This window comes from Scyliorhinus torazame, chromosome 17 (assembly GCF_047496885.1).
Source record: "Scyliorhinus torazame isolate Kashiwa2021f chromosome 17, sScyTor2.1, whole genome shotgun sequence".
Lineage (NCBI taxonomy): Eukaryota > Metazoa > Chordata > Chondrichthyes > Carcharhiniformes > Scyliorhinidae > Scyliorhinus > Scyliorhinus torazame.
In genome coordinates this window covers 157,031,312-157,045,695 of record NC_092723.1, presented here as the reverse complement: position 1 = coordinate 157,045,695, position 14,384 = coordinate 157,031,312, and the positions used below count along the sequence as shown (strand labels likewise).

The window sequence follows — 14,384 nt, the reverse complement described above, 5'->3', positions numbered from 1 at the left end:
TTATGTGAATTGGACATTCTGAATTCTCCCACAGTAAACCCGGAATGTGGCGACTAGGGGATTTTCACAGTAACTTCATTGCAGTGTTAATGTAAGCCTACTTGTGACAATAATAACGATTATTATTGTGAGAAAAGCGTGGGGCAAGTCTTCTGTCCATGTGCTGGTTAGACAATGTCTCTGTTTTTCCATCATCCTGCCGGAAGGATTTCAGTGGCGTGGGTATGTTAAAACTGATGTGGGAAGAGTGAAAATTATGTGGAACAGGCAATCCTTGTATCTGATCTCCAGTAACAGTACAGGATTCTTGATGGTCCCGCTCCTTGAGTTAGCTTGTTAACTATTCTGGTAATGGCTTTTGTGGCTCTGGTTAATGTTCATTGTGGGTTGCAGGTGCTGAGTGATGAAGTAAAGAGGAAACAGTATGACACGTACGGAACAGCAGGGTTTGATGCAGGAGCTTCGAGGAGCCATCAATACTGGCAGTCGGGCCCTTCAGTGGATCCAGAGGAGCTCTTCAAACGCATCTTTGGGGAGTTTACTGGGTCTGGATTCAGAGATTTTAACACTATCTTTGACCAACAGCAGGAGGTGAGTGATCTAACCCTTCAGTGATTTGCTACTCTTAGAGGAAGAACAATTCCTCGCTCTCCTCACCATTCGCCTCAATGCTGAAACTTTCTCCCATGAAAGAAATGATTTGTGGTTACACATGTGGAACGTGCAGGTTAAATCCAGAATCAGGAACAGACCTCAGGCAGGAGTGGGAGTCCATCGAGGAGTGAGTCACTCTACTTCACTTCAGAACATAATACGAAATAGGATCAGGGGTAGAGCATATGGACCCTCGAGTCTCTTCCATCATTCAGTATGATCATAGCTGATCTTAACCGTAACTCTATTTTCCCACCCGTTTTCCAAATCCCTTTATTCCCTGATCTGTCTATCTGAGCCTTAAATACTCAGAATTTTATTCTCTATTTGCACTCCACATGCTGTACAAGGTCATCAGATACTTTTTTTATTAATAAATTTAGAGTACCCAATTCATTTTTTCCCAATTAAAGGGCAATTTATCATGACCAATCCACCTACCCTGCACATCTTTTGGGTTGTGGGGACAAAACCCACGCAAACGCGGGGAGAATGTGCAAACTCCACACGGACCGTGACCCAGAGCCGGGATCGAACCTGGGACCTCGGCGCCGCGAGGCAACAGGGCTAACCCACTGCACCACCGTGCTATCCTGTCATCCGATGCTTTTAACCCACCAGGCTGCAGATCAACTGCTGATAGTCTGAATACTCTGGTTCATTTGGTTACTTTCTGGTAAGTGGCAGTCGAGTGAAAAGTTGGTCACAAATTACCAAAACATTCTGGGCAGTTCAAGATATTTTGAAAGATTACTACGAAACATGGACTGACTGACTTCTGTGGGAGCTGATACTAGTTTATGATACTGTACTGGGCCCCAGATCTGAGCACCTCGTTCTTTACTGCAATTTATCAGTTAACTCTTAATACCATTTGAACATAACTCACTTGTCATACACGCAATGGAAGAAATCTTAACAGATCATGTTTGAAGTTTGGACCCTCCTTCAAGCCTTTCAGTTTGCTGTGTGAAACTGGAGTATTAGTTATGAGTTAAGTTTGGTTCAAGATCGGGCGGCACGGTGGCGTAGTGGTTAGGACTGCTACATCACGGCACTGAGGTCCCAGATTCGACCTCGGCCCTGGGTTGCTGCCCGTGTGGAGTTTGCACATTCTTCCCGTGTCTGCATGGGTCTCACCCCCACAACCCAAAAAGATTTGCAGGGTAGGTGAATTGGTCACGCTAAATTGCCCCTTAATTGGAAAAAAAATAGAATTGAGTACTCTAAATTTTTTTTTTAAGTTTGGTTCAAGATTCCAGCTCTTAAACCACTCAATTATTATGACTGGATTTAAAGAGACAGCCATTGAACCAATGCCAGACACAGAGACATTTTCTGTTTTATGGCGATGAGAAATTTGGTTTCAGGCAGGAGAGTGGAAGAAATTTAGATGCTTTAAAGAGTCAAGCTCAGGAATGTTTGTGCATTGGCTTTACGCAGTGATGTTGCTTGCTATTTCTCAGTAGACTGAGCCATGGTACGTAATATCTACCATTCCCCTACAGTATATCATGGAGCTGACCTTCACACAGGCTGCAAAGGGTGTCAACAAGGAGATTACGGTGAATCTGGAGGACACATGCCAAAGATGCGATGGCAAAGGAAATGAACCAGGAACTAAAGTCCAGCACTGTCATTACTGCAATGGAACTGGCATGGTGAGTATGGAAGCTCGGTCATAGAACCACAGGATGATACAGCACAAGAAACCATCGTGCCTGTGCTGCCTTTTTCTAACTGAAGTCTGGAGCTGTTAAATATTCTTTCTTCTGTCAGGTTTGTTTGGATCAATGTTTAACCTTCTACTTCGATCAGTTGCATGAAAGGAAAACAATGTTTTGGGTCTGGAAAACACACAAAGGGAATAGGACTATTCCACAGAAACAAAATAGCTGGCACGGTTACCATGGGCTGAAGGGCATCCGTCTGTACTGTATCATCCTCTGCATTTTATTGCTGTTTTTTTATTCCCTCTGTCTCTTGAAGGCATTGTCTTCTGCTGGAGTTCAGCTCTAGGGGCCACCAAATGCATTTGATTTTGTTCTGTATAAATATATAAATGCATCAAGTACAAAATCCGGGGTACAGGTTATTGTAACAATACAGTTACATTTGTCTCTAGAATAAAGGGTTTTCTCCTGTGCTTTTATGGCTACAAGGTGCAAGACATTTCTCAAACCCACCCCAGAAAAGTGTCCACAGATCAAGGGATTTTCCTGCTTGACAAATTGTGAACCTAAGATTCCCATCAGGATGATATCAGGACCTAGAAAGTTACATGAACAGGTTGCACAAACCTGCCTGCATTCCACTGAGTTTAAAGGTTTAAATAATGAATTGTTCAAGGTGTTTAAAATGTTATGAATTCCATAGACTAGTTACAATGGAACTATTTTCTCTGCTGGGGTAGTCCAGAACAAGGGGGGAATAATCTTGTCAGAGCTAGGCAGTTTAGGAGCGAGGTTAACATACACTTCATCTGGACACATAGTGGAAACCTAGAACTTTCTCCTTCCAAAAGGGTGTGGATCCTGGGGTCAATTGGAGATTGCAAGACTGAGCATTATAGATTTTGTTGGGTCAGGGATATGAAGCAGAGACGAGTAAATAAAATTATGATGCAGATCAACCAATATCCAATTGGATGTTGGAGCCAACATGAATGAGAGGCTGAAATAGTTCCCTCTTGTTCCTATATTCAATCTTTCTATGCCCGATGCTATTGGCTCTTGATTCCAAAGGTACTGGCAGGCATTTATTCTAATCTTTCTGAATCTTGGCCCCTCCAGATTTTCCAACTTCGGAGTTGAATAACTGCACCAGGGGTGGCGCAGTGGTTAGCACTGCTGCCTCACGGCGGCGAGGACCCGGGTTCGATCCCGGTCCCGGGTCACTGTCTGTGTGGAGTTTGCACATTCTCCAAATGTCTGCGTGGGTCTCACCCCCACAACCCAAAGGTGTGCAGGTTAGGTGGGTTGGCCACACTAAATTGCCCCTTAATTGGAAAAAAATAATTGGGTATTCTAAACTTATTTAAATAAAAAGAATAACTGCACCAGCCTGGGGAATAGCTACTGGCTGTGAACCAGTTACTGAATAGCCCCAAGAGGAGGAACTAGCTTGATTTTGGCTTTAATTCTCGCAGCACAGCTGTGGTCACCAACACGTTGCCCTGTGTTTCCTTTCTTCCAGGAAACTTTGAACACTGGTCCATTCGTAATGCGCTCCACATGTCGGCGATGTAGTGGACGGGGATCTGTGATGACAACGCCCTGTATTGTGTGCCGAGGGAGCGGGCAGAGCAAACGGAAGAGGACCGTGATGGTGCCAGTACCAGCTGGTAAGGACTGGTCACCAGAAACATTCCTGCTTTGGGGAAGAAAAGGTGACAGTTTTGGTAAAGGGGTGACATGCAACGGCTTCTCTTCTGCTCTGGGAGCAAAGACTGTTGCATATCCAAACTCCAGGCTACCAACAACAGAATGTCAGTGTGCATTAGCAGTAGAGAATATTTGCAACCAATAGAATGGGATCTGTGCGCTCCATTATTAAACTAGTTTTGGCCCCTTCCCATCCATTCGGTGATTTCTGATTGACTCCACTCAGCATCTGAAGCTGCTGATGTACTTGATCCTTGATTCCTTTTTTACCAGTAACCTTCCTGAAGTTTCTCGCTGGGTGAGGATATCAAAGGACATGGAACAAAGGTGGGTAAATGGAGTTGAGGTTTTGATCAGTCGTGATCTGATTGAATGGTGGAGCAGATCTGAGGGGCTGAATGGCTTCTTCCTGTTCCTCATTATGTTGCCTTGCTCGGGCTGTTCCATGATGGTGTTACAACTGAACTAGATTCTGCTTTCATTTGCCATCAGTGGGCAAGCACTTTCCAGGAGGAGCTGCTAGTTAATCAAGTGATTCTGGGGCTCAGTAAAGTCACTGGTGCCTCATCACAGACCAGGAGTTGAAGCCGGGTCTTTTAGGTCTGTGAAGTTTTATCACAATCCATTTGCCCTCAGTTTTAGTTTGGAGAGAGTTTGGCTGCTGGTTATGATGGCCATGCCTATGCTTTACCTGATTCCGTATGTGCTTGTGCTACAGGTGTAGAGGATGGACAGACTGTACGAATGCCAGTGGGACGCAAGGAGATCTTCATCACCTTCAGGGTGAGGCACAAGAACCAGGCATATTGAGGATAAATATTACTTGTCTTGGGCAATTGGAAAGTGTAATTAGTAGACTGACTTGGTAGCTTTGATTAAAGTTGAACTATTAAAAAGAAATGTAATGAAAGAAGATTTGATCTTTGTTTCTGGCTCAATGTTATGAGGTGTGGAAAATAATTACTTCATCACCAGCTCCAGCCATTCTTCCGAATCTGGAGAAAGTGACAAAGGTTTCATTTCTCTATTGCTAGGGCGGCACAGTGGTGCAGTGTTTAGCACTGCTGCCTCACGACGCCGAGGACCCGGGTTCAATCCTGTCCCTGGATCACTGCCGTGTGGAGTTTGCACATTCTCCCTGTGTCTGCGTGGGTCTCACCCCTACAACCCAAAGATGTGCAGGGTAGGTGAATTGGCTACGCTAAATTGCCCCTTAATTGGAAAAAAAAATTTGAGTACTTTAAGTTTAAAAGAGAAAACAAATTTCTCCATTGGTAACATATATTCAGAAGTATGAGGTGCAAAGTGGGATGTAGACACACCTCGTTTCTTTGGGTGAGGAGGGTGAAGTGTATAATGTTCTTACCAGTTCCATTAAACAGACTGGCCTGGAATGTAATTGGCACTGCTGCTTATGTTGTCAACAAGATGGGGATGCAGTTTGGTAGGGGTGGACAGGAGGAAGAGATTGGGACCGGCAGTTTGGATTCTGGCTGTTTCAGTTTTGCTTGAAAATGTTTTTTTTTTTAATTATTTAGGTCCAAAGGAGTTCAACCTTTCGAAGGGAGGGTGCTGACATTCACTCTGAATTGTACATATCCATAGCCCAGGCAATTCTGGGAGGCACCGCAAGGACTCCGGGACTGCACGAAACCATCAATATCACAGTAAGTGTCACTGGGCTACTACCAGCAGCAATGCAACCGCAACCATTGATAATTCTGGGTGGATGTGGTTTAATAACCACTCCCCATCCCACCTGGTCAACAGCTTTTACTTATCTGTAACATTTCTCCAACTATGAAAGAAAATGTTCAAAGAAAATGAAAATGTTTTCCACTACTCCTATGATTTTTCCTCTCCGTATTGCTTGCAGCAGTACCTTGGAGTTTAATTTTTAATTCACACAGACTCCAGGCCAGTTCGGAGGGCTGGCAAACCAATGTGTGAGACATGTTTGTGTCTCAGATTGAATATCTTTCAAATTAGTCGGTGCTAGGGTACTGTAGCCAATCTGCCCGTCGGTGATGGGGTTGTTTGGTCAATCTGCCCGTTGTGATGGGGCTGTCTGGTCAATCTGCCCGTCGGTGATGGGGCTGTCTGGTCAATCTGCCCGTTGGTAATGGGGCTACTTGGTCAATCTGCCCGTCGGTGATGGGGCTACTTGGTCAATCTGCCCGTTGGTGATGGGGCTACTTGGTCAATTTGCCCATTGGTGATGGGGCTGTCTGGTCAATTTGCCCGTTGGTAATGGGGCTGTCTGGTCAATCTGCCCGTCGGTGATGGGGCTGTCTCATTGGCCTAACCACCTGCGTTGTGACATAGACAATCCTGGTGAGGGCAGCACTTGCATGTGATGCTGGTCAGTAGTTAAACAGGCACCTGTACTGGAACCATTCATTGGACCCAGCCTTTAGCTTTTATCCCTGAAATTTTTTATTTCTTTTGGTGACTGATGAATCTCCTTTCCCATCGCCCAGTTTGCACTGGAAATTTCTGATCTCGGTAGTGACAACTTAGGAACATACGTCCTTTGCTGCCGATAACCATTTCTGCTCCGTTTGTCCACAGATTCCGGCTGGGATTCAGGTTGATCAGAGGATTCGACTTGCCGGTAAAGGTATCCCAAAAGTCAACAGTTATGGATATGGTGATCATTACATCCACATCAAGGTGAAGATCCCAAAGTGAGTAATGCATCAGCTTCATGCTGAGTATGCAGCCACAATCAACTGGGAGTCTAATCCGACTGACTTTTATCTTGCACTTCGTCACCTGGGAGGAGAGTAACTTATACCTTCACCATTATACAGTGTGTAATTTGTTTTTGGAAATGTTTTTTATTGAGTTTTCATATTTTACATCCAACAAATTATATATTTATCAGAAAACAAAGTGCAAACACCAACACGTATATTTACGAGCGAGCATCTTCATAACAATAGTGGCTGTAATCCCCCCCTCTTTAACCGGCATACATATTTTACATTCCCCTATGTGCCAAGACACACATTTATACAGGCATTTATATACAATTTAGATTGGGCCTTAGCTTGCCATCGGACCAGTCCCTTGCAGCTTTGTCCTTCCTGCTTACACCTCATGTTCCTTTTTGTTTATCCCGAAGACCGTCACTCCCACAACTCTGGACATGGCCTCGAAGAAGGACGTCGAAAAACCGATGAGGCTGGGGCAAGCCCAGAACATGTGGGCGTGGTTGGCCAAGCCTCCCTGGCACCGTTTATATTTGTCCTCCACCTCTGGGAAGAAGCTGCTCATTCAAGTTCTGGTTAGGTGCACTCTGTGCACCACCTTTGGCTGCGATACAGTGTCTAATTTAACGAGTGGAACAGATCACCCACTATCACACAACTTGCCTGGTTATCATCCCATTAAAATATGGGCTCAAGAATGAGTGGGCGATCTGTCCTTTCCCTTGGGAAATGGCTCCAAAAGGAACCTTCATTTTACAAACTCGCATCACAAGCAACCTGCTGGAGTAAATGGAATCACTTACAGTAACAATTCGGGAGAGAAATGCAACCTGTCCACAACAGAGACCAGTCACCACCTAAATATCTCTTAATTTTGTAATTCCAAATCTGTCCGTTTTGAAGTTTTAAGCACTTCGCTATTATTCATTGTTTAAAACAACTTGTTGGTTAATTTAAATTTTCTAGCGCAAGAAGTGACTGAATTTTTTTTTTTTTTACAAATTTAGAGTACCCAATTATTTTCTTTCCAATTAAGGGGTAATTTAGCATGGCCAATCCACCTAACCAGCACATCTTTTGGGTTGTGGGGGCGAAACCCACACAGACACTGGGAGAATGTGCAAACTCCACACGGCCAGTGACCCAGGGCCGGGAATCGAACCCGGATCCTCAGCGCTGTAGTCCCAGTGCTAACCGCTGCGCCACATGCCGCCCTGGAAGTGACTAATTTATTGGCTGTTGGCGGTACTAAAAATTCCTCTTACCATCCCCACAACCACTTTTTATACTGATAGTTAAGATGGTTCCAATGTTCCATTCCTTTCCATTTTGTAAGTGTAGAATTCAGAAGCTGCGGTTTAAGGTACAGGCCCCTGCTCTTTATAGGCAGGGTAGGGGAGTGGCCATGGGTGATTATCCAAGACCTAGCAGGATGAGATGTTTACCCCTTTTTTGATTCCTCAGATGAAATCTGGCAACTGGGTGCACTTGAATGACAAAAATCACATTTGGTGGTGATTGGTACCTTTGTGTTGTAAAACAGGTTGTGTTTCTGTCCCAAATTGATGCTGTAAGTGATTTCCTTGGCTCCAACATATTGCTTGCAATTAGAGAGGTTGTAAAGAGAACCATTTCCCTAGCGATCGATCTGCTTCTCAGCTGTGAATGCTAATCGTTACTCCTGATTCTCGCTTTGGCAGGAGGTTGTCAGCCCGACAGAATTCCCTGATGCTGGCTTATGCAGAAGAGGAGAGTGACGTAGAAGGCACAGTGAATGGAGTTGTTACTACGACTACAGGTGAGAAACGGGTTAATGGGTTTTATCGACAGGCATGCCAGTATGTTTTTATTGATTTAAGTGCCATGAATGAATAATAATCTTTATTAGTGTCACAAGTAAGCTTACATTAACACCGCAATGAAGTTACTGTGACAATCCCCTAGTCGCCACACTCCGGCGCCTGTTCGGGTACACAGGGAGAATTAAGAATGTCCAATTCACCTAACAAGTACGTCTTTCGGGACCTGTGGGAGGAAACCGGAGCGCTTGGAGAAAACCCATGCAAACACAGGGAGAATGTGCAAACCCGGCACAGACAGTCAGGAATCGAACCCGGTTCCCTGGCATTGTGAAGCAACAGTGCTAACCACTGCTACCGTGCCGCCACGGTATACGCACAGTTGATCAAGTGCATCAGGTCAGGCGATTTGTGACTGTAACCTCACAGGAAGTCAGTTGGGAGTTTTAGTGGAGTCGGGAGGAACTGAGAGGAGGTGTCAGCACACACTCTTCTGTGATCGCTCACTGGGTTAATGAGATGGATGTTCTATGAGGGTTACATTAATAGTTTTGTAGCAGTGTGTGAAAGAAATTTCCCAAAGTGTTGTACAACCAACAAAACACGTTTTGAAGTGTAGTCACTGGTGTAATGTAGGAAATGCTGCACCAATTTGCGCACAGCAATCCAGCGGAACATAACATGATAACCGTGATCAAGAATAGCATTAACCCCAGAAGAATTATATGGGTGAACTTCAGGAACATTTTAGTGATAGTCGATCTTGTTTCTCTTTCCTGGCTTTTATTTCTCATTCTGTTCAGCTTTGTCCTTTAATTGGTTTCCTTTAAAGCTTGCCTTCAGATCAGAATTTGTTTAATCTTTTATAGTCTGCTGTACGGGTAGGTTTGAAGCCATGATGAGGATTTCACAGTGAGTACTCTGGATCTTTCTGTGTAATGGAAGCTGTGCTGTGCTCTAGGAACGATGCCAGAGGAAAATGCAGTGCTCCCCAAAAGAGGAGAGTGTGAGAAACCACAAGTGCTCCAACTACCCCCTCACCAGTCGGACCTTGGCTGATGTCTGTTAGAATGTAAAGGCAGAAGGAAACCATTCAGTCCCTGGAGCCTGTCCTGCCATTTAATTAGATTGTGACTGATTTGTCAGTTCAAACTGATTTGAAGAGGGGAATGGAGGTGGAGGAAGGAAAATCGGCAAACTATACACCCAAGTTTTTTTTGTAAAATATTTTTATTTTCCATTTTCACATTTTCTTCAGAATTTACACCCCACCAACAAGCAGTAAACGGTAACAAATACAAAGTCAATCCCCTTATCAACAACAACGATCCCATCCTCCCACCACCCCAAACAACAGCCCACCAGACAATATAAGCATAAGGGATGGGCCGCTTTCTGGACCAAGTGAGGTTTCTGAAGGTGGAGGAGGGACTGGTAGCGGGATTGGGGGCCCCGATTGGGCTGGAGGAACATAAGAACTAGAAGCAGGAGTAGGCCACCTGGCCCCTCAAGCCTGCTCCACCATTCAATGAGATCATGGCTGATCTTTTGTGGACTCAGCTCCACTTTCCGGCCCGAACGCCATAACCCTTAATCCCTTTCTTCTTCAAAAGACTATCTATCTTTATCTTAAAAACATTTAATGAAGGAGCCTCAACTGCTTCACTGGGCAAGGAATTCCATAGATTCACAACCCTTTGGGTAAAGAAGTTCCTCCTAAACTCAGTCCTAAATCTACTTCCCCTTATTTTGAGGCTATGCCCCCTAGTTCTGCTTTCACCCGCCAGTGGAAACAACCTGCCCGCATCTATCCTATCTATTCCCTTCATAATCTTATATGTTTCTATAAGATCCCCTCTCATCCTTCTAAATTCCAACGAGTACAGTCCCAGTCTACTCACCCTCTCCTCGTAATCCAACCCCTTCAGCTCTAGGATTAACCGAGTGAATCTCCTCTGCACACCCTCCAGTGCCAGTACGTCCTTTCTCAAGTAAGGAGACCAAAACTGAACACAATACTCCAGGTGTGGCCTCACTAACACCTTATACAATTGCAGCATAACCTCCCTAGTCTTAAACTCCATCCCTCTAGCAATGAAGGACAAAATTCCATTTGCCTTCTTAATCACCTGTTGCACCTGTAAACCAACTTTTTGCGACTCATGCACTAGCACACCCAGGTCTCTCTGCACAGCAGCAAGTTTTAATATTTTATCATTTAAATAATAATCCCTTTTGCTGTTATTCCTACCAAAATGGATAACCTCACATTTGTCAACAATGTATTCCATCTGCCAGACCCTAGCCCATTCACTTAGCCTATCCAAATCCCTCTGCAGACTTCCAGTATCCTCTGCACTTTTTGCGTTACCACTTATCTTAGTGTCGTCTGCAAACTTGGACACATTGCCCTTGGTCCCCAACTCCAAATCATCTATGTAAATTGTGAACAGTTGTGGGCCCAACACTGATCCCTGAGGGACACCACTAGCTACTGATTGCCAACCAGAGATACACCCATTAATCCCCACTCTTTGCTTTCTATTAATTAACCAATCCTCTATCCATGCTACTACTTTCCCCTTATTGCCATGCATCTTTATCTTATGCAGCAACCTTTTGTGTGGCACCTTGTCAAAGGCTTTCTGGAAATCCAGATAAACCACATCCATTGGCTCCACGTTATCTACCGCACTGGTAATGTCCTCAAAAAATTCCACTAAATTAGTTAAGCATGACCTGCCCTTTATGAACCCATGCTGCGTCTGCCCAATGGGACAATTTCCATCCAGATGCCTCGCTATTTCTTCCTTGATGATAGATTCCAGCATCTTCCCTACTACCGAAGTTAAGCTCACTGGCCTATAATTACCCGCTTTCTGCCTACCTCCTTTTTTAAACAGTGGTGTCACATTTGCTAATTTCCAATCCGCCGGGACCACCCCAGAGTCTAGTGAATTTTGGTAAATTATCACTAGTGCATTTGCAGTTTCCCTAGACATCTCTTTTAGCACTCTGGGGTGCATTCCATCGGGGCCAGGAGACTTGTCTACCTTTAGCCCCATTAGCTTGCCCATCACTACCTCCTTGGTGATAACATTCCTCTCAAGGTCCTCACCTGTCATAGCCTCATTTCCATCAGTCACTGGCATGTTATTTGTGTCTTCCACTGTGAAGACCGACCCAAAAAACCTGTTCAATTCCTCAGCCATTTCCTCATCTCCCATTATTAAATCTAACTTCTCATCCTCTAAAGGACCAATATTTACCTTAGCCACTCTTTTTTGTCTTATATATTTGTAGAAACTTTTACTCTCTGTTTTTATAATCTGAGCAAGTTTACTCTCATAATCGATCTTACTCTTTATGGCTTTTTTAGTAGCTTTCTGTTGCCCCCTAAAGATTTCCCAGTCCTCTAGTCTCCCACTAATCTTTGCTACTTTGTATGCTTTTTCCTTCAATTTGATACTCTCCCTTATTTCCTTAGATAGCCACGGTCGATTTTCCCTCTTTCTACCGTCCTTCCTTTTTGTTGGTATAAACCTTTGCTGAGTACTGTGAAAAATCGTTAGGAAGGTTCTCCACTGTTCCTCAACTGTTTCACCATAAAGTTTTTGCTCCCAGTCTACCTTAGCTAGTTCTTCTCTCATCCCATTGTAACCTCCTTTGTTTAAGCACAAAACACTAGTGCTTGATTTTACCTTCTCACCCTCCATCTGTATTTTAAATTCCACCATATTGTGATCGCTCCTTCCGAGAGGATCCCTAACTATGAGATCCTGAATCAATCCTGTCTCATTACACAGGACCAGATCTAGGACCGCTTGTTCCCTCGTAGGTTCCATTACATACTGTTCTAGGAAACTATCGCGGATACATTCTATAAACTCCTCCTCAAGGCTGCCTTGACTGACCTGGTTAAACCAATCGACATGTAGATTAAAATCCCCCATGATAACTGCTGTACCATTTCTACATGCATCAGTTATTTCTTTGTTTACTGCCTGCCCCACCATAATGTTACTATTTGGTGGCCTATAGACTACTATCAGTGACTTTTTCACCTTACTATTCCTGATTTCCACCCAAATGGATTCAACCTTATCCTCCACAGCACCGATGTCATCCCTTACTGTTGCCCATCCTTAAATAACAGAGCTACACCACCTCCCTTACCATCCACTCTGTCCTTCCGAATAGTTTGATACCCTCGGATATTTAACTCCCAGTCGTGACCATCCTTTAACGATGTTTCAGTAATGGCCACTAAATCATAGTCATTCACGATGATTTGCGCCATCAACTCATTTACCTTATTCCGAATACCACGAGCATTCAGGTAAAGTACACTTATGTTGGCTTTTTTACCTCTGTTCTGAATCTTTTTTTTAAAATATATTTTATTAAAGTTTTCAAACGCAATTTTTCCACTTTACAAATCAACATAAGAGATAACACAATAACTAATAAGTAACATTATTTAAATAAAATAGTGAACTAGGAAAGTAACAAAAAATAGTGATCCCCACCCTCTGGGCTGCTGCTGACGATCTATTTTCCCTTTACGTTCCGCGAGATAGTCAAGGAACGGTTGCCACCGCCTGGAGAACCCCTGAACCGATCCTCTCAACGCAAACTTCATCCGTTCCAGTTTTATGAACCCTGCCATGTCGTTTATCCAGGCCTCCACGCCGGGGGTTTCGCTTCCTTCCACATAAGTAAGATCCTTCGCCGGGCTACCAGGGACGCAAAGGCCAGAATATCGGCCTCTTTCGCCTCCTGCACTCCCGGCTCTTCCGCTACCCCAAATATAGCTAACCCCCAGCCTGGCTTGATCTGGACCTTCACCACCTTTGAAATCAGTCTTGCCACTCCCCTCCAGTACTCATCCAGTGCCGGACACGACCAGAACATGTGTGTGTGGTTCGCCGGGCTTCCCAAGCACCTGTCCTCCACTCCGAAGAACCTGCTCAGCCTTGCTCCCGTCATGTGTGCTTTGTCTAGAACCTTGAATTGTATCAGGCTAAGCCTGGCATACGAGGAAGAGGAATTTACCCTACTTAGGGCATCAGCCCCATCTCAATCTCCTCCCCCAGCTCTTCCCATTTTCCTTTCGGCTCCTCTACCAGCACCTCCCCCTCGTCTCTCATCTCCTGATATATTTCGGACACTTTGCCCTCCCCGACCCATACCCCCGAAATCACTTTATCTTGGATCCCCTGTGTCGAGAGCAGCGGAAATTCCCTCACCTGTTGCCTCGTAAACGCCCTCACTTGCATATATCTAAAGATATTCCCCAGGGGCAACTCATAGTTTTCCTCCAGCGTTCCCAGGCTCGCAAACTCCCCGTCAATAAACAAGTCTCTCAATCTCCTAATTCCTGCCCGATGCCAGCTCTGGAACCCTCCGTCCATCCTTCCTGGGACAAACCTATGGTTATTCCTGATCGGGGACCACACCGAGGCACCCGTCACCCCCCTATGTCGCCTCCATTGCCCCCAGATCCTTAAGGGTGCCACCACCACTGCGTTTGTGGTATACCTTTTCGGGGAGAGCGGTAGCGGCGCTGTCACCAGCGCCTTTAGGCTCGTTCCTTTACAGGACGCCATCTCCAGCCTCTTCCACGCCGCCCCCTCTCCCTCCCTCATCCACTTGCAGACCATCGCCACATTGGCGGCCCAGTAATAGTTGCCCAGATTCGGCAACGCCAGTCCCCCTCTGTCCCTGCTGCGCTGCAGGAACCCCCTCCTTACCCTCGGGGTCTTCCCTGCCCACACAAAACTAGTAACACTCCTATCTATTTTCTTAAAGAAGGCCTTAGTGATCAAAATGGG

The 14,384-nt window shown here is 45.0% G+C and overlaps 1 protein-coding gene across 2 annotated transcripts in view; it reads left to right on the top strand.

The window, feature by feature from the left end:
• Positions 1–14,384, top strand: part of dnaja3a (DnaJ heat shock protein family (Hsp40) member A3a) — a 44,490-nt gene that overhangs the window by 10,735 nt on the left and 19,371 nt on the right. For both annotated transcript variants that reach the window (XM_072481384.1, XM_072481383.1), the window contains exons 4-10: positions 394–591; positions 2,163–2,315; positions 3,850–3,997; positions 4,756–4,820; positions 5,576–5,704; positions 6,609–6,724; positions 8,452–8,549. In XM_072481384.1, the coding sequence (XP_072337485.1) occupies positions 394–591; positions 2,163–2,315; positions 3,850–3,997; positions 4,756–4,820; positions 5,576–5,704; positions 6,609–6,724; positions 8,452–8,549 (907 nt within the window). The remainder of the gene's footprint in view (positions 1–393; positions 592–2,162; positions 2,316–3,849; positions 3,998–4,755; positions 4,821–5,575; positions 5,705–6,608; positions 6,725–8,451; positions 8,550–14,384) is intronic.